This window comes from Aspergillus nidulans, chromosome VIII (genome assembly GCF_000011425.1).
Source record: "Aspergillus nidulans FGSC A4 chromosome VIII".
Taxonomy (NCBI): domain Eukaryota; kingdom Fungi; phylum Ascomycota; class Eurotiomycetes; order Eurotiales; family Aspergillaceae; genus Aspergillus; species Aspergillus nidulans.
The window spans coordinates 1,231,600-1,249,777 of NC_066264.1; the positions used below are offsets into that span (position 1 = coordinate 1,231,600).

The 18,178-nt window shown below is 49.5% G+C and overlaps 6 protein-coding genes across 6 annotated transcripts, besides 1 other annotated feature; 3 read left to right on the forward strand and 3 right to left on the reverse strand.

Moving 5' to 3' along the window:
• Positions 1 to 18,178: part of a sequence feature (contig 1.16 792..451587(-1)) that runs on past both edges of the window.
• On the reverse strand, positions 867 to 2,021 carry ANIA_01179 (uncharacterized protein; the record flags this gene model as incomplete). Its single annotated transcript, XM_653691.2, has 4 exons — positions 867 to 936; positions 987 to 1,344; positions 1,407 to 1,571; positions 1,748 to 2,021. 4 exons carry the CDS (start codon positions 2,019 to 2,021, stop codon positions 870 to 872), a joined length of 864 nt encoding a protein of 287 aa, XP_658783.1. The 3' UTR covers positions 867 to 869.
• On the reverse strand, positions 2,567 to 3,348 carry ANIA_01178 (mago nashi family protein; the record flags this gene model as incomplete). The annotated part of the gene is made up of 7 exons (XM_050613199.1): positions 2,567 to 2,581; positions 2,619 to 2,762; positions 2,813 to 2,900; positions 2,953 to 3,016; positions 3,072 to 3,167; positions 3,219 to 3,256; positions 3,311 to 3,348. 7 exons carry the CDS (start codon positions 3,346 to 3,348, stop codon positions 2,567 to 2,569), a joined length of 483 nt encoding a protein of 160 aa, XP_050469032.1.
• On the forward strand, positions 3,599 to 6,842 carry ANIA_01177 (coatomer subunit beta; the record flags this gene model as incomplete). Its single annotated transcript, XM_653689.2, has 6 exons — positions 3,599 to 3,629; positions 3,720 to 4,077; positions 4,143 to 4,563; positions 4,613 to 5,002; positions 5,050 to 6,643; positions 6,700 to 6,842. The coding sequence occupies exons 2-6, from the start codon at positions 3,773 to 3,775 to the stop codon at positions 6,840 to 6,842; spliced, it is 2,853 nt and encodes a 950-aa protein (XP_658781.1). The 5' UTR covers positions 3,599 to 3,629; positions 3,720 to 3,772.
• ANIA_01176 (putative sphingosine kinase (SphK)) lies at positions 7,200 to 9,026 on the forward strand (the record flags this gene model as incomplete). The annotated part of the gene is made up of 3 exons (XM_653688.2): positions 7,200 to 7,527; positions 7,585 to 7,641; positions 7,714 to 9,026. Exons 1-3 carry the CDS (start codon positions 7,398 to 7,400, stop codon positions 9,024 to 9,026), a joined length of 1,500 nt encoding a protein of 499 aa, XP_658780.1. The 5' UTR covers positions 7,200 to 7,397.
• ANIA_01175 (ribosomal RNA processing 1 family protein) lies at positions 9,448 to 10,637 on the reverse strand (the record flags this gene model as incomplete). The annotated part of the gene is made up of 3 exons (XM_653687.2): positions 9,448 to 10,369; positions 10,431 to 10,538; positions 10,589 to 10,637. The coding sequence occupies 3 exons, from the start codon at positions 10,635 to 10,637 to the stop codon at positions 9,531 to 9,533; spliced, it is 996 nt and encodes a 331-aa protein (XP_658779.1). The 3' UTR covers positions 9,448 to 9,530.
• On the forward strand, positions 12,578 to 17,854 carry ANIA_01174 (uncharacterized protein; the record flags this gene model as incomplete). Its single annotated transcript, XM_050613200.1, has 10 exons — positions 12,578 to 13,463; positions 13,679 to 13,756; positions 13,822 to 14,314; positions 14,360 to 14,443; positions 14,488 to 14,547; positions 14,595 to 14,784; positions 14,831 to 16,261; positions 16,307 to 16,707; positions 16,762 to 17,387; positions 17,465 to 17,854. The coding sequence occupies 10 exons, from the start codon at positions 12,578 to 12,580 to the stop codon at positions 17,686 to 17,688; spliced, it is 4,473 nt and encodes a 1,490-aa protein (XP_050469033.1). The 3' UTR covers positions 17,689 to 17,854.

An 18,178-nucleotide genomic window follows, 5' to 3' on the forward strand; every position in this document is an offset into this window, starting at 1 on the left:
CCTTATACTACCCATAATGTATACTTGTAACTATAGCAGACGGAGTCCGTTCCGATATCGCAGCATGGAATTCGGCGTTGGTCGTCATTTTGACGGTTCACTGGGTCTGACCTTGTGGCGAAAGTCGAAGGCAACAGGATCAGGACAATGAGCATCTCTACTTGAGTCAGATTTTTGAGGTATACGTGGAACTCAGGTATCCCCCGATGTATGTATGTGCACCGCGTATCCGACGGTAAGCAATAAAACAGGAGTTTTATAAGAGCACATAACGTAGAGCGTAGAACAGAACGCGGGTAGCAACACATGTGTCCGGATAGCCTGCAACCGGGAAGGCATGATGGATTGCAATAATCAAACACTAAAGCTGAGTGGTGACTCGAAGATGGAAGAATAAGAGGGGGACGTAGTCAGGATGCGCATGCATAGACAGACCATATATGAAAAAATTGAACGCATAGAATAGGCAACGCCATCTCATCAGACGCGATGGATCAGAATGAAGCATCCTACCGAGTGAACTGCGGATGAAGAGACATAATGATGGGGCGGGAAGAGTATGGGAGACTTTCAGCAAATGAAGAACTAACACAAGTGACCTGACAACCAATCAAACGCCAATTGAGAAACATCATGATAAAACATAAATGGTCGAGAGGAGACCGAAGAGCAGCACTCATAGGAGAATGGAAGTACGCGTGTATTTCTAAATGGCGAAATACCGGGACGAATGTTCGATGAGGGTCGAGACGTGAGGACGACGTTATATAATAACGGTAAGAGACGGAGTGGCATAATGGCGAGGAGGTACTAAATGCTCTGAATAATCCCCCGCTGGGTCACTCAATAACCAAATTGACCGAAACGAATTAGCGGAATTCAATGGCGGGGGTGCAGCCGTGATTCTCAACGTGTTTGAGGTCCAACTGCTGATACCTGCAATTACCATTAATACCTTCAGGCAATAGTTGTGGCGATATACTCACTTCTCGCTCTTTGCATGAAAGTATATACCGGAAACGGTCCCTTCCACTTGATTGAAGCAGATGTAATAAAAACCTTCAAAGCTAGCGCCGGATATCGTCCGTACACGATGGTCCGGAACAAGGAAATGTTCCTTCCAGCGCATGAAAATGTGGTCACGCTCAGCAAAATCCCAATACGTGAAGTCGGATCTCTTCGCTTGTTTGGCCAACGGTCGCCAAGCCGGAAACCTTGCCCAGTGAAGCATGTCGGTCTTCTCCGAAGCACCCCATGATTCGTTTCGGGTCTTGAAGGTGTGCTTCGTACCGATGATCTCTCCCTCGAAGAAGGTTGTCAAGGTAGGATGGTCCTCGGTAAGACCTGCAAGGATGACAAAAGTCAATCGCAACTGTTTGATAGGAAGACCGGGTTGATCTACAAACCTTGGATACGGAGATAACCGCAAAGGTAGGACTCAGCCATGTCCACGTGCTTGATTTCCACATCGACATTATAAACCTGTCGATCAGACTGCTGTGTGCCAGTGAACTTGCTACCCGGTCGCAAGAAAGAAGAAGTATAATTGGGAAGAAGCTGGTGCATGTTAGCTACCTCACATAAAATTGCCACCTTGAGATTTGATTGCCTCATACACGTATGTTGGAAAATTCGTAACTCAGTAATGATGCGTTAGGCGACGAGGTCACCGCCGAAGAAGAATTGGCAGAACGTCTAGACGCGCTCATTCTTCCCATATCGCGTTCATCTTCCGCCCTAGACATACTGCTGGGAGAAGCACTAGTATCCATCTCCACCTTCAACGGCTCCGAATCCGCACGGGCGATCGCATCGTCCGCCCGCGACAACGCAGGCTGCGGCGAAACAACGCCTGGGGAAAGAGCATTGTCGGGAGTCGAGTCACGTTCGGTCACAGAGGCAGACTCCAGCTCTTGCCTCCAGGACGGCAACGGCTCCGGAGGACAGGTCGTGCGAGCGGAAATCTCCTGGATGACCGACGTGGCAGTCAAGCTAGGCGTGCTGTCACTCGGAGTCGGCATTGAGACGAGTTAACGAGGGGATGACATCGGATCGAACTGACTGTTGGATGGGTGGCGAACGAAAGAAGGCGAGTGAACAGCCAGACAATGCATACAAGGAGCACAAAGACGAGTGAAAGAGTTTGTTGAGGTTGGTCAGAAGGAGAGTGAGGGGTTTCGGATCTGCAAGAAAGCAAAGAAGAGGAGGATTTAGACTAGGGGCAGTAAAAGCAATAGAGAGACCAGGGAATAGAGGGACTGATCATGGAGTGACAGAGCAGTGAGCGCAGGCCTCCCTCTGCCCAAAGAGGATAGGCCGATCATTGGCCGCGGTGGCCGCAGTGGCCGCTGGGTCATGCGAGCTGCGGGGGCGGCAATTATTCAGGCAATCAGGCACCCAAGCCATGGAGGTGTGGAGGGCACGTCCTGTCATCTATCTGGGGCTACAGACTCTAGCAAGCTCTATCTTAAAGAGATTCATTCTCATTAGCTACCAGCCGGGTATTTTACAGCCTTATTCCATGATACTGCATGTGCAACTAGGGGCGCTGATGCAGTCTGCCTCTTTAGATCGGCTTGATCTAGATCGTTGTTAGACCAACGTTTCAATACATCCACGAGCCTGAATAAGCATACCTTGAAGTGAAGCGATATCAGGGAAAAGATCAGCGCCTTCAGATCCTGCACTAGGTAGTAGAACACTCGAAGACCCTCCGGGTCTGCTGATTCTGTCACATCCACCAGGGAGCCGATTTTCGCGGTCTGCGCCATGTCAGAAAGCAAGTCTAACAACGACTCATTTAAGAACACACCTCAAATGAAATGTGTTCATTTCCTAATCGGATTTCCAGTTCTTGTCGTCCGTCCTTGTTCTTCTGAGGCCACTTCGAATCGTCCTCCCTAGCCTTGTATTAGACGGACAGTATCATGACAATAGGACAAGCATGCGTACTTTAAAATTTCGCTGTTCTTTATAATGCGCTTGACTTCCTGGATCATTGCCGAGCTCACACACACTATCGCCAGCCCATTAGCAACGCGCAGCCACCATTTTCGGTGTGTCCTGCTCACTTTCTTTACGGATGAGGGAGTCATTGCGATAGTTGGAGTTGTTCGCATACCGAACGGCAGCGCTACGGCCATCGCCAAGGGTGCGAAAATCGAATTCTGCCATATTTAGTAAATTGTAATATCTCGAGTATTCGGCTCTAGACTCACCTAGAAACTCATGTCCGAACCGCCCAGAGTGACCTGAGCTGCGGAACCGTCAGCAGCGGAGGAAACCTGGGCTTGACACAAACCGGCCTTACTAGTAGCGGAGGTAGAACTGTTCGTTTTGAGCAGACATTATGATTATGAAAATGTCGTCCGTCGGTACCAACGATGTCGCGGTGCAAGAGAGCTTGCGGCGAGAAATCCACGTCCCGCTATGGCGGTGGACCAGATCGGCTTAGTCATCCACACACTCCGGACAGCTTGCGGGCCCGCGCAAATGGCCAGGTTGAACATCATTAAGTCGAGTCTCCAGATTGCCAACATTTGCGCTGATGATTCCCAGGTAGGCGAGGGGGGTAAATTGCTTGAGACCACTAACTTCCGTCCGCTGTGTTACTGGGGAGTGTTTTCCTGGTTCGTCTCCATCTCTCGTCCTCCAGGTCTCCTTCTCCCTAAAGGGCCCAAAACAACACCTGGTTCCCCGTACTAACAGGCCGCTCTCAGCTCTCCTTCTCCTTGCTCTCCTTCGCTCGGCCGCTCATTGAACTTTCTACATCATGGCGTCGTTTTTGGAAAACGCGTACAGCTTGGTCCACATGGACAATGCTGCTGATCAGCCCTCCCAGCAGGAGCTGAAGTTGCAGTTGGAAAAGGGTACCGATGAGACCAAGTTGGACACTATGAGGAGGATTATCACAATCATGCTCAATGGAGACCCGATGCCACAGTTGCTAATGCATATTATTCGCTTCGTCATGCCGTCCAAGAGCAAACCTCTTAAGAAACTACTATACTTCTACTACGAGATTTGCCCGAAACACGACTCAAATGGCAAGCTGAAGCAGGAAATGATCCTGGTGTGGTAAGGACTGATATGGCCGCTATTTATCTCTTGTCCATTTCTCTGATTGGTCACTTTTCCTACAGCAATGGCATTCGTAACGATCTTCAGCATCCCAACGAATACGTGCGGGGCAACACCCTGCGATTCCTCTGCAAGCTCCGAGAACCAGAACTCATTGAACCTCTCCTTTCTTCCGCACGTTCATGCTTGGACCACCGACACGCGTATGTCAGAAAGAGCGCCGTATGGGCCATTTCGTCTATCTTCCAACATTCGGAGTCCCTCATCCCAGATGCGCCAGAGCTCATCCAAACATTCCTTGAAACTGAATCTGATGGCACATGCAAGCGCAACGCATTTGCGGCCCTCATGTCTATAAGCCACCAGAAGGCTCTTGAGTACCTGGCTTCCACCTTCGACAGCATTCCAAACACAGACGAATTGCTCCAACTCGCGGAGCTTGAATTCATCAGAAAGGATGCTGTGCAGAACTCGCAGAATAAGGTGAGCTCTTGGAAATAAATAAAAAACACATTTTCGCTAACGGGAACAGGCGAGATACCTGCGCCTTATTTTCGATCTCCTCGACGCGTCCACGAGTACTGTGGTATACGAAGCTGCCACATCTCTTACAGCACTTACAAGTAACCCGGTCGCCGTCAAAGCCGCTGCAGGGAAATTGATCGAGTTGAGCATTAAAGAGGCCGACAACAACGTTAAGCTGATTGTCCTGGATCGTGTCGACCAATTACGGATTCGCAATGAGGGTGTTCTCGATGACCTCACAATGGAAATCCTCCGGGTTCTCTCTAGCCCTGACATCGATGTGCGACGGAAAGCTCTTGGAATTGCCTTAGAGATGGTCTCAAGTAAGAATGTTGAGGAAATTGTGATGCTTCTGAAGAAGGAGCTTTCCAAGACTGTGGACGAACAATATGAGAAGGTAGGCTTACAGACTCCTTGCCTGATTATCGTACTCATCCCATGCAGAATAGCGAATACCGACAACTCCTCATCCAATCAATCCACAACTGCGCCATAAAATTCTCAGAGATTGCCGCTAGTGTTGTCGATTTGCTAATGGACTTCATCGCCGACTTCAACAACAATTCCGCTGTTGACGTTATTTCATTTGTCAAAGAAGTTGTCGAGAAATTCCCCAAGCTTCGTCCGTCTATCGTGAACCGCTTGGTCTCAACCCTGAGCGAGGTCCGGGCAGGAAAGGTTTACCGTGGAGTTCTGTGGGTTGTTGGTGAGTATTCGCTTGAGGAAAGTGACATTCGTGAGGCTTGGAAGAAGATTAGAGCAAGCCTTGGAGAGATTCCCATTCTGGCTTCAGAACAGCGGCTCCTTGAAGAAGTACCTGAGGATACTCTGCCTAAGGAACAGATCAATGGCCACGGCAAGTCGGCCCCAAAGGTTCTGGCGGACGGTACTTATGCGACCGAAAGTGCCCTAACCAGTCAGTCCGCGGCTGCTGCTCGTCTACAAGCGGTCAAGGCGGCCCAGAAACCCCCTCTGCGTCAACTTATTTTGGACGGCGATTACTATCTTGCTACTGTTCTTTCTTCAACATTGACCAAGTTGGTAATGCGACATTCCGAAGTCTCGGAGGATTCTGCTCGGACCAATGCTCTGCGCGCTGAAGCCATGTTGATCATGATCTCCATTATCCGCGTGGGTCAATCGCCATTCGTCGCCGCTCCGATTGACGAGGATTCCGTTGACCGTATTATGACCTGTGTCCGTTCCCTTGCTGAATTCTCTGAAAGAAAGGAGCTGGAGACAACTTTCCTTGAAGACACGCGCAAGGCCTTCAGGGCCATGGTTCAGGTCGAAGACAAGAAACGGGCCGCAAAGGAAGCTGTGGAGAAGGCTAAGACTGCCGTTCAGATTGATGATGCTATCCCGATCCGCCAATTCGCCAAAAAATCTGCCCTAGAAGGGGCGGAGGAGATTGAGCTCGATTTGGCCAAGGCTACAGGTGGTGACTCCGCGGTAGAAACCGTTTCGTCGAAGCTGAGCCGTGTCGTACAACTTACTGGTTTCTCGGATCCTGTCTACGCAGAAGCCTATGTTACGGTGCATCAATTTGATATTGTCCTGGACGTCCTCTTGGTCAATCAGACCCTGGAGACTCTACAGAATCTGTCTGTTGAATTCGCCACATTGGGAGATTTGAAGGTTGTAGAACGGCCGACTACCCACAACCTCGGCCCTCGTGACTTCTTGAACGTGCAGGCTACAGTCAAGGTGTCATCAACAGATACCGGAGTTATCTTCGGTAACATCGTGTACGATGGTGCTAGCTCAACAGAAACTCATGTTGTCATCCTTAATGATATTCACGCCGATATAATGGATTACATCCAGCCCGCCCACTGCACCGAGACCCAGTTCCGCACAATGTGGACCGAGTTCGAATGGGAGAACAAGGTTAACATTAACTCCAAGGCCAAGAGCCTGCGTGACTTCCTCAAGCAGCTCATGGAGAGCACTAATATGGCTTGCCTTACGCCTGAGGCGTCGCTCACCGGCGATTGCCGGTTCCTCAGTGCTAACCTCTACGCCCGAAGTGTATTTGGTACGGTTACTTTGTTCCCTTGTGTATGATTTCCATGCTAACCGAGCCCTTTTTAGGTGAGGATGCTCTAGCGAACTTGAGTATAGAGAAGGAAGGAGAGGATGGGCCGGTTACTGGTTTCGTCCGGATAAGAAGCCGTTCCCAAGGGCTAGCGCTCAGCCTGGGCTCGCTGAAGGGTCTGAAAGCCTCTGCGGCGTGAATAGAAGACTGAGTTTCCTTTTTTTTTTCTATATCCGAATAGTGATCATACTTATTCGACGATCATATTTATGCTTGTCCGTTTCCTCTTTCGCAAGCCCTTGACGGATGAATCTGGTTTTGAGAATCTGCTTCCTTGTACTGTGTGTTGGCGGTTGAGAAAATATTCCTTTGATAAGATAATATATTTTTAAACTTCCATAACCGGAAAATATACCTAGTAACGGAGCCGTCGGATGTGCCGGATCATAGGTAGTGGCAGTCTACGATTGACTGAACTGAAGATATAGGCTGGAAGCAACAGATTAGTCCCTTTAATATAAAATAAGATTTCTAATTCATGTTCGGTTGGAAATCAACCGCTAAAACCGGGAATTTTTTTGTCTCTGGTTGACTTTACCTAGGCAGTGGTCATCTTTCAGTCACAGCCCCGACCACTCCTGCTTTCTTCTTTTCTACAACTCAACGCTGTATTTCTACCCCTGAATGATCGCATTGGATATTTGTTTTAAATCCTATGCTCTCTCTCCTATGTTCTTGTCCCTCCTAGGAAAAAATGGCCTTCAATAGCTCTCCCTGCACGAATCAGTCCGATTCTCACCTTCGTTTACTCGGTCATGATTCGACTTTGATGGTGGGACAATCAGTGTCCCTCACATTGGGTGGCGACTCACTTCTTATTGTCGGTATGTGAACGTACGGTAGTCGCGGTCGTCTGCTGGACTAATCAAGGCGCTTTGTAGATGAGCGCGTCATGCGCAAATCGGACCGCACATGTTGTGGAATGGTCCCCAAACCTAGTACGTGTTGCTCGCGACTTTTTGCCATTTACGAGGCGTACACAAAAGCGCGTTTAAGCTGACTATTTCCAGCGAACAAGGTCACACACTCCATCTCTCTGTATAACGTGCTCGATACCAGCGTATCGTCAGCTGGCCTGACCATTACCTACGCCGAGCCCGCAGGCAAAGATGACATCGCCGTTACCGCTCTGCAATACCCCATCGCCGCTGAAGAGAAATCGAGGGTCGAGCAATGGATGTCAAAACTACTAGCTCTTGCATACGGCAATGCGCAGCGTTATAAGCGACTTAAAGTCCTGATCAACCCGTTTGGCGGCAAGGGACATGCGGCTAAAATGTATCGAACATACGCGGAGCCTGTCTTTGCGGCTGCACACTGTGAGCTGGATGTGCAAGAAACGACACATGGGGGACATGCCACTGAGATTGCAGAGCAAATCGATGTCAATGCGTTTGACGCCATTGTATGCTGCTCAGGGGATGGGCTACCGTATGAAGTCTTCAACGGGCTCGCGAGGAAGCCGAACGCCGGGGAAGCCCTTAGAAAGCTAGCCGTTGCCATGTTACCGTGCGGTTCGGGGAATGCAATGGCCTGGAATCTTTGCGGAACGGGCAGCGTTTCCATCGCAGCTCTGACCATCATCAAGGGAGTGCGCATGCCCATCGATCTCATGTCCGTTACGCAGGGAAGCACTCGCACTCTGTCCTTCTTATCACAGTCTTTCGGCATCATCGCAGACTCAGATCTGGGCACGGAACACATTCGCTGGATGGGGGCTCACCGCTTTACCTACGGCTTTTTAATGCGCCTTATGTCCCGAGCAATATACCCTTGTGACCTTGCTATAAAAGTGGTAATGGACGACAAAAGCTCTATAAAGCATCATTATAATGCATATGTGAACAGCCCCCCACCAGATCCCTCGCGTCAGGACTCCGAATACACCGAAGGTCTTCCCAAGCTTGAGTATGGAACCGTTCTCGATGAGCTTCCCAAAGACTGGGCCGTCGTACCAGCAGACACAATTGGCAACTTCTTTGCGGGAAACATGGCCATAGTATCGAAGGATACCAACTTCTTCCCGGCGTCCGTGCCCAACGATGGCCTTATGGACATCGTCACAATTGACGGAAAAACTCCTCGTACCCGCATCTTGAAAATGATGTCCGAAGTCCCGGAGGGCACATTCTTCGATATGCCGGAAGTCGAGATCCGCAAGGCACTCGCTTTCCGACTCACCCCAAGGGAAAAAGAGGGGTATATCAGCGTCGATGGAGAAAAAATCCCCTTCGAAGCTTTCCAGGTCGAAATCCACAAGGGTCTAGGCACAGTCCTCTCCAAGACTGGCCACCTATATGAAGCGGCTGGCCCAAGGCCTTGACTTTTGTGACTGTTGATGCCGGATCAAGCTGAAGCACGCGAGCAGATATACCCTCGTCACCTAGCTACCTAATCGTCGCCTTTCGTCTGGCATAGACGCTACATGTTCGCCCGCCGCTACCGCTGTCTTTCCTTGTGATGATACCCAACCTGACAACGTCTTTTGTGATTGACTTGACGTATTCCCATGGTTCTGTTAGGTTTAACTGTTATATTCTTATTTGACGTCAATTTTGGCTTCGGTAGGGCTTTCGGTTCCGAGCTGCTAGGCGTGGATTCATTGTGTATTGTGTACTGTGTATCCTACATCCTAAGACACGACGCGCATAGACGTATATATACATATACATCGTTTTGATCTCAGTTACTGGGTTTGTTAAGCCGTCTAGTGTTATCTTTCAATAACCCGAGAGACGTCCCAAAAATGACTGCTTTTAACAAAGGATATAAATACATAGACACATACACATGATCTAAGTCGAATGACTGGCTCTAATTGAATGAATTAATCATCCCCAAACCCACCCCATTCCTCCCCACTACTCTCCTCCTCATTTTCCTCCTTCTTCTCCTTCTCCCTAAGGCCCCAAGTAACCATTCTCTCATCAGCCAGCGTCTCCGCAGCCCTTACCCTGACCGGTTTGTGCGGGCTCTCAGCCTTCAACCTTTCAATCGGCGCCATCAGAATCTCAGCGGGGACCTCGCCCACAGGCTTTCCAGATTCCGTGTCAAACTCAAGAGCCTTTTCCAGCTCGTCGACGTAGATGTCCAACAGGTGATAGCGCAGACCGTCGGGGCCGTGGGGCATCGGGATGATGCCCTTCTCCTCATCCGGTTTGGGCTGCGAGGGATCGAAATTTAAGGGATGGAGGGGACCTTCGCTGAGGATTTCTATATAGGACTGAAGGTCTGTCCAGTCGCTGTTGGAGGTTGTGGAGGGAGATTCTGAGTTGGGATGGGTGTTTTCTTCTTCGTCTTCATTGTCAGAGGCCGGTTGCGCGCTCTTAGACTTGGACTTTGAGCGTTTCTTGGACTTCGTAGAGTCCTCTCTCTTGCGCTTCTTGTTAACGGTGTCGGTACCGGTACCAGTACCGTTTGTGGTAGTGGAGGCCGAGCTGGGGTTCTTCAAGAAGATCTGGAACGCAACGCCAACATACGAGCGAATCAAAAGTAGGTATTTGTCTAAACGGAGGCGATCGATAGAGTGGAACTCGCGCCCAATGGTTATCCAGAATGCGCGGAGGAACTGATGCACTGTTGTTCGAGGCAGAGAGGGAACGAGCGTATAGGAGAGGTTGCGGGCGAGGGCTTGTTGCGTAAGGGGGCGGTCGGAGTGGTAGAAGCCTGTTTCAGATAAACATCAATCAACAACGATTCCTAGAAGGATTGTATAGCGAGGACGTACAGAAAAACAAGCCTTTCCAAAGTTTGAGAAGCTCGAGGAGGGAGAGGTTGGTCTTAGATTGAAGGAAGAGGATGAGAGAGTCGGTGGCTTTGTCGCGGATTTTTTTGTCTGCAGTTTGTAAGTCAGCATTCGCATCTAACAGAGAGAAGGTTATGTACCGCTTGAGGCGAGCTCCCGTACAAAGGGAGTCTTCGCAAGATCTGCCATCCTTGGATACTGTGGCCTTGTCGGTTAATTGCAGATCGCAAATTGTGATAGTAAATTGGTGGAAAAAGTACGTTCGTGATAGGATGTCGACACGTATTAATCCAGGCCCAACTAAGGTGAGAGCTACTGCAAACCTGGAATTCAAGCTTGTTCCAATGAGCGTACTACATCGACAAAGTCGCAATCGTCGCTATCCAAGGTGACTTTTTTTTTGTGTTTGCCCTGTTTGCTTCGGTGTGGAGAAATTGCTCGAAGAACTGGGATGGCGGTCACGTGTCAGGGCGCAGTGTTTCCGCCTTGAGGAGACGGCCACGTTCAACATTCCATGTGCGCATTTGCTCTGCGACTTGGGCAGCAACCTGTACGCTTGGGTCAATTGGTTTGACACGGACAATCAAAGTCCCCGACGGTCCTAATCTGTATTCCACGTTCACCGCGGCCAGCTCTGCGCATGGAGCCGGGCTCGGGTCAAAGAGCGAGCCGAGATGACGCACTCGAGGACATCCTTGCACCACGTATAACATGGGCTATGGCAGCCTCGGCACTGCACACCAGTTCCGATGCATTATGATAAATCTCAGAAGAGATCTAGGCGCCTAGGTATCATTAGCTAAGACGCGTCTCTTGACCAACTCGGGAACATAACCATCCGTGCGGGGAGGCGCGGACCGTACGCTATCCATAATCTTACTCAGAGCAAGTGCTGATGGTACTTTATGCTGGCGGACTTTGGAATACTCTATCGTAGACGGAAATGACCTCCATTGTCTCCGAAGTGGTCTGAATCGAATCGATAATGAGCTCTTCACATGCCGAAGCTCCGAATAACTAGTTATGGTTAGCCTAATATACTGCACTCGGTAACTTTAGTAAGAATACACCCGCTGAGTAAGCCTTTTTTATGCAGTTATACACGGTTATCCGAATCGTGATCGTCAACTATGTGGGGTGGCTCACGCCATCAGCCCAATCATCGGTATCGGTAGCGGGACCCTTACCAGAAAAGCGTCACGACGTTGATCGCTGCTAAGATGAGCTTCGGGAACTAAACTGATATGACCGGGCTGCTGGAACTTGAATCGAAAATCCAGCCCCTTCGCCGAAGCCCAAAAAGAATAGGATCCATAGTACTGAACAGGTACAGCTTCTGCCGGTAGGCGGTAAAAAGCGAGTACTGACAGCCGGGATCTTTGGTATTGATGGAGCTACGGGAGTCGCCATTATTGAGGCCGCCGACGTAACACCGTCATCTTCCTACAGAGTACCAGTTCATATTGGGATATAATCAGCGGTAGAATTAGCCATGGTAGCAAGATGAAAGCTCTTTGGTGATGTGTAACTCTGTAAATTGGCCTCGAGGCTCATCCTGAATTGCATTCCAATCCGGAATCTTTCCCCTGTACATGAACGGAGCGATAAGGCTGGACTCTCGTGTCTGGGGCTGTAACTGACCATGGTGCCTCAGGGGGCGTGACAGTGAGCACAACCGAATAGAGAGTTATGCTCTGAACCGCATCCGGAAATGCCATCGGCTCTGATCCTGGCCCCTCTCTCGCAGCCCACACTATACCGCCGCAGCCCTCCGGCATGTGTTCTTCTTCTATTTATTGTTATTCTGAGGTGACATCACAATGTGCTATCGGCAAATAGTGCCCTGAGATCTAACGGGTCTTCCACGGTTCACGGAGCTTCCCTCGGATTAGCTGTCAGTAGCCCGGTGTCACAACTCTCGCATTATTGATACTATATAAACCCCTCTTCCTAACAGTTGATAATCAGCCATCCAATTAATCCAGTCCCGCCCTTGCTTGCTCTCAGGATTATTTTATCCTACACTCGCAGCTCAGCTTAGAGTCCAACGACCCATTGTGTCCTTCCCATCCATGGTCCTATTCATAGACGCTACTTTCTAGCAGTCTGCTGCCGAATCTGTTACCGCAATGGCTGAAAGCAAGAGACTCAGCAGCAGCTCCCGCCCAGGCCAGGACGAGAGCGAGAAGATCCAGGAAGTGCAGTACCAGACCCGCAGCCGACAGAATTCGAGGATAGATCAAGATGACACCACATTCTTTGACGAAATCAACCCTGGAGGAAGGGCTGAGTTGACTCGTATTGCCTCGAACTTTGCCAGGCGGACCTCTACAGCGGCATCCACTACTACCGGGAAGGGCATTGAGCGAATGGACACTGTCGACGAGATGACCCTTGAGGATCCGGCATTTGATCCCACAAGCGATCAGTTCAATCATTACAAGTGGGCCCGTAAGATTATGAAACTCATGGACGAGGAAGGTGCCCCTCGACCTCCGTCGACCGGGATCACTTTTCAAAATCTCAATGTATTCGGCTCGGGGTCAGCTTTACAGTACCAGGATACCGTGGTCTCTCTGTTGACTGCGCCATTGCGCCTCCACGAGCTCCTTTTCAAGCGAGCTCCTGAAAGACACATTCTGCACGATTTCAACGGTCTGATCGGTAGCGGTGAACTCTTGATTGTCCTAGGACGACCAGGTAGTGGCTGTTCAACCTTTTTGAAGTCACTATGTGGCGAACTCAATGGTCTGAAACTAGGCGAAGGGTCGCACATCCAGTATGGAGGGATACCGATGAAGACAATGCATAAAGAATATAAGGGAGAGGTTGTATACAACCAGGAGGTTGACAAGCATTTTGCCCATCTCACAGTGGGGCAAACCCTAGAGTTCGCCGCCGCAGCAAGGACTCCAGAGCATCGACTTCGGGGCGCCAGTCGGCAGCAATCTGCGAAATATGTTACCCAGGTAGCCATGGCGATATTCGGTCTCTCGCATACATATAACACCAAGGGTAATTTGTCCGTGCAAGCGTATGCCTTCATTTTCTGATAGTCGGACAGTTGGCGATGACTACATACGAGGTGTCTCAGGCGGCGAAAGGAAACGAGTCAGGTTGGTACTCCTCACCGAGTAATAAAATAAACACTAATCACTGATAGTCTTGCGGAAATGGCCTGTGAGTCCTCATCTCCAACCACAATTGTAGGCCTAACACTCGAAATTTAGTGTCAAGAGCACCTATCGCGGCTTGGGACAATAGCACTAGAGGTCTGGACTCTGCGAGTGCCCTAGAATTCGTCAAGGGTAAGGCTTATATGCAGAGCGCATACCTTTCTAGACTCAGTTGAAGCTCACCATTACTATGCTAGCCTTGCGAATCGCCGCGAACGTGGGAGGCAGTTGCCATGCCGTGGCAATTTATCAAGCCTCGCAAGCGATCTACGACATCTTCGATAAGGCCGTCGTCTTATACGAAGGGCGCGAGATCTACTTTGGACCTTGCGATAAAGCAAGGGAGTATTTTGTTGAAATGGGTTACTATTGTCCACCACGCCAGACGACGGGTGACTTTTTGACTTCGGTAACAAACCCCCAAGAACGCAAAGCACGAGAGGGCATGGAGAAGCGAGTACCGCGAACGCCTGAAGAATTTGAGAAGTACTGGAAAAACAGTCCCTACTTCGCTGAGCTCCAGCGAGAGATTGCCGAACATTTGGAGCAGTTCCCCGTGGGAGGGGAGGTTGAGCAAACCTTTGGCCAGGCGAAGCGGTATATACAGGCGAAGCATGTTCGCCCAAAAAGTCCATATGTCATATCGATACCTATGCAGGTCAAGCTTTGCACTATTCGAGCATATCAGAGGTATTTCTCGTTCATCGGTTAATATACATGTCCTAACAATCTCAGGATATGGAACGATAAACCGTCTACGCTGACAACTGTTATTGGGCGAATCGTCATGTCTCTCATTATTGGCTCTATATACTATGGGTAATATCTGTCGCTACATGGGCAACACACTCTGACTTTATTAGGACCCCTGACGCTTCAGCCGGGTTTCAAAGCAAAGGGGCCTCTCTCTTTTTCGCTGTTCTGTACGTGCTCACCCTATGGAAAGGAGACTATGTCTAACTTTGCCTAGCATGAATGCACTGATCAGTATCACGGAGATCAATTCACTATACGATCAGCGGCCAATCATCGAGAAGCAAGCCTCGTATGCATTTGTTCATCCTTTCGCCGAGGCGTTCGGTGGAATCGTGTCGGATATTCCTGTCAAATTCGTGGCTGCTGTTGTCTTCAACGTTATTTATTACTTTCTGGCTGGATTGGTAGGTTCCTGCAAAATTCTAATAAGAGCAAAGCTAATGAGCACAGCGCTATGAACCTTCACAGTTCTTCATCTTCTTCCTCTTTACATTTCTAAGCACACTCGCTATGTCAGCCATTTTCCGCACGTTGGCAGCATCGACAAAGACTTTGTCTCAAGCAATGTCCATGGCCGGAGTAATGGTATTGGCTATTGTGATCTACACTGGCTTCGTGATTCCCACGCCCCAGATGTCTGATATCCCGTGGTTTAGCTGGATCAGATGGATTAATCCGGTTTATTACACATTCGAGGCTATGATAGCAAACGAGTTCCACGGTCGACAGTTCGAATGCTCGCAGTTTGTTCCTGCATATCCAAACTTGAGCGGGGACTCCTTCGTCTGTGCTGTTCGAGGTAGTGTGGCAGGAGAGCGAACCGTTTCAGGAGATGAATACATCTACTCGCAGTACCGATACACATATGACCATGAGTGGAGGAACCTCGGCATTTTGATAGCATTCTGGATCTTCTTCACCGTCGTATATCTGGTGGCTACGGAGCTGAACTCAGCGACGTCTTCTAAAGCCGAGTTCCTCGTCTTCCGACGTCGTCACGTACCGCCGCAGATGCGCATTCTTGGCAAGTCCCAAGGAGACGCTTCGCCTGAAAATGTCGCTCTAGCTGAGAAGCCTACTGAAGTGGCGCCAAATACGTCCGCAATTCCAGAACAGCACAGCATTTTCACCTGGCGAAATGTGTGTTATGATATTCCTGTCAAAGGCGGCCAGCGCCGCCTGCTTGACAATGTCAATGGCTGGGTCAAGCCGGGAACTCTGACAGCCTTGATGGGCGTGTCAGGAGCCGGTAAAACTACCCTTCTAGACGTACTCGCGAAGCGTGTCTCTATCGGCGTCGTGACAGGGGATATGTTTGTTGACGGCAGACCACTGGATACCAGCTTCCAGAGGAAAACAGGTTATGTTCAACAACAGGATCTGCACCTTCCAACCACTACTGTGCGAGAGGCACTACAATTCAGTGCAGTACTCCGTCAGCCAAAGACAGTTCCTAGGGCTGAGAAGTATGCGTATGTTGAAGAGGTTATTGACATGCTTAATATGCAGGATTTCGCGGACGCGATTGTTGGTACCCCGGGCGAAGGTCTGAACGTTGAACAGCGGAAGCTGTTGACAATTGGTGTTGAACTTGCTGCAAAACCTGCACTGCTTATCTTCCTTGATGAGCCTACTAGTGGTCTGGATTCGCAGAGCTCCTGGTCCATTTGTTCGTTCTTACGCAAGCTTGCGGATCGCGGTCAGGCAGTCCTATCTACAATTCATCAGCCTAGCGCCTTGCTCTTCCAACAGTTTGATCGTCTATTATTTCTGGCAAAGGGGGGTCGAACAGTCTACTTTGGGGATATTGGCGAGGACTCCCGTACATTGCTCGATTACTTTGAAGCAAATGGAGCAAGAGCATGTGGTTCATCTGAGAATGTTCGTCCTTCTTGCAAGAATTGTTACAAATACTGACTTCAGCAGCCTGCAGAGTATATACTCGAAGTTATTGGGGCCGGTGCATCTGGAAAATCAGACTTGGACTGGCCATCAATTTGGAAAGAAAGCACAGAAGCTCGAGAAGTCCTGCAGGAAATCGACAGAATCCATAAAGACAGGGCTTCTGCATCATCAGTGGAAGACAAAAACACGCATCGAGAATATGCCATGCCTTTCACTGACCAACTGTGGCAGGTAACTAGTCGAGTATTTCAGCAGTACTGGCGCGAACCCATCTACGTCTGGGCAAAGCTAATCCTAGCAATCGCCTCTGGTCTCTTCATCGGCTTCACTTTTTTCAAACCAGATAGCTCACAACAAGGCTTTCAAGATGTTCTGTTCAGCGCGTTCATGCTCACATCCATTTTTTCCACCCTAGTCCAACAGTGAGTACATCCCTACCGAACACTCCCATCCAACTCCTATTAACAAAAGCCAAGAATTATGCCTAAATTCGTCATCCAGCGCTCCCTTTACGAAGTCCGCGAGCGCCCCTCAAAGGCTTACTCCTGGGCCGCTTTCATAATTGCCAACGTCCTTGTCGAAATCCCCTGGCAGATTCTAGCCGCCATCGTCTCTTGGGCTAGCTATTACTTTCCCGTGTACGGGGCCTCGCAGCCCCCGCACCGACAAGGCCTCATACTCCTCTTCGTGATCCAATTCTTCATCTTCACATCAACATTTGCCACATTAATCATTTCTTCTCTGCCGGATGCTGAAACAGGCGGAACCATCGCAACCCTCATGTTCATGATGACGCTTGTCTTCAACGGCGTTATGCAAGCCCCTTCTGCCCTCCCTGGCTTTTGGATATTCATGTATCGCGTCTCGCCGTTGACGTATCTGATTGCGGGGCTGACGGCGACCGGCTTACACGGACGCGCGATTGAGTGCGCGACTGAAGAGTTGAATGTCTTCAACCCGCCGAATGGGATGAGTTGTGGGGAGTACTTGACTGAGTATCTGGCTGTCGCGCCGGGACTGTTATATAACCCTGATGCCACGGCGAATTGCCAGTACTGTGGCCTAACGAATGCGGATCAGTACCTTGCTGCTTCAAATATTTGTATGCCACCAATACAAACCATCACTCACCAACCCCTTCACCGTATTCCCGATTATATACTAACATCAACAATTTAGATTACAGCGAACGATGGCGCAATTGGGGCATTGGCTGGGCTTACATTGGCTTCAACATCTTCGGCACCGTGGCGCTATACTATATTTTCCGGGTGCGACACTGGAATCCAACAAGTCTTATTAGAAGTGTTAAGCAGGGTGCGCAGGTTGTGTGTCGGGTCTTTAAGAGGAGGTCTGGAGAGACGCCAAGGGGTAAGGAGGCAGAGAATGGGCGGTTATATTAGGTTCTTGGGAGGGGAGTGGATGGATATGATATTTGTTCTGAACGGTGCCTATTTGGTTGTATGTAATCTCGCGCGCGTGCTTAGATACAGTCGATTTTGGAGTTGACTCTTGATGTATTTGATTGTTGCTTGTTAGGAAGAATCAAATAGAGTTCTGAATTTGCTTTAATATGCTGCGGAAATTGGATAGCGGAGGTGATGTATTATGCTGGATAGAGTAACTTAAAAGCAAACAAATGGAGTAGAACAGCTGACAAGGGGTATATACAAAGAAGTAGAAATAGATAGTCGAAGGGTTGAACTGGGCGACGGAAAAGTGGTAAAAAGAACACCGGTAGCCTGAAAATCAAATGAGGGTACTGATATCATGGCTCGTGAAGCGTTGCGTCGTTTGGCGTGCTGGCGGTGAAATGCAAAGAAAATATGGTAACTACACCGGTAGTTCTTCAAGTCCAGGTACGTCCAGGTACGTCCAGGTACCTAGAAGAGA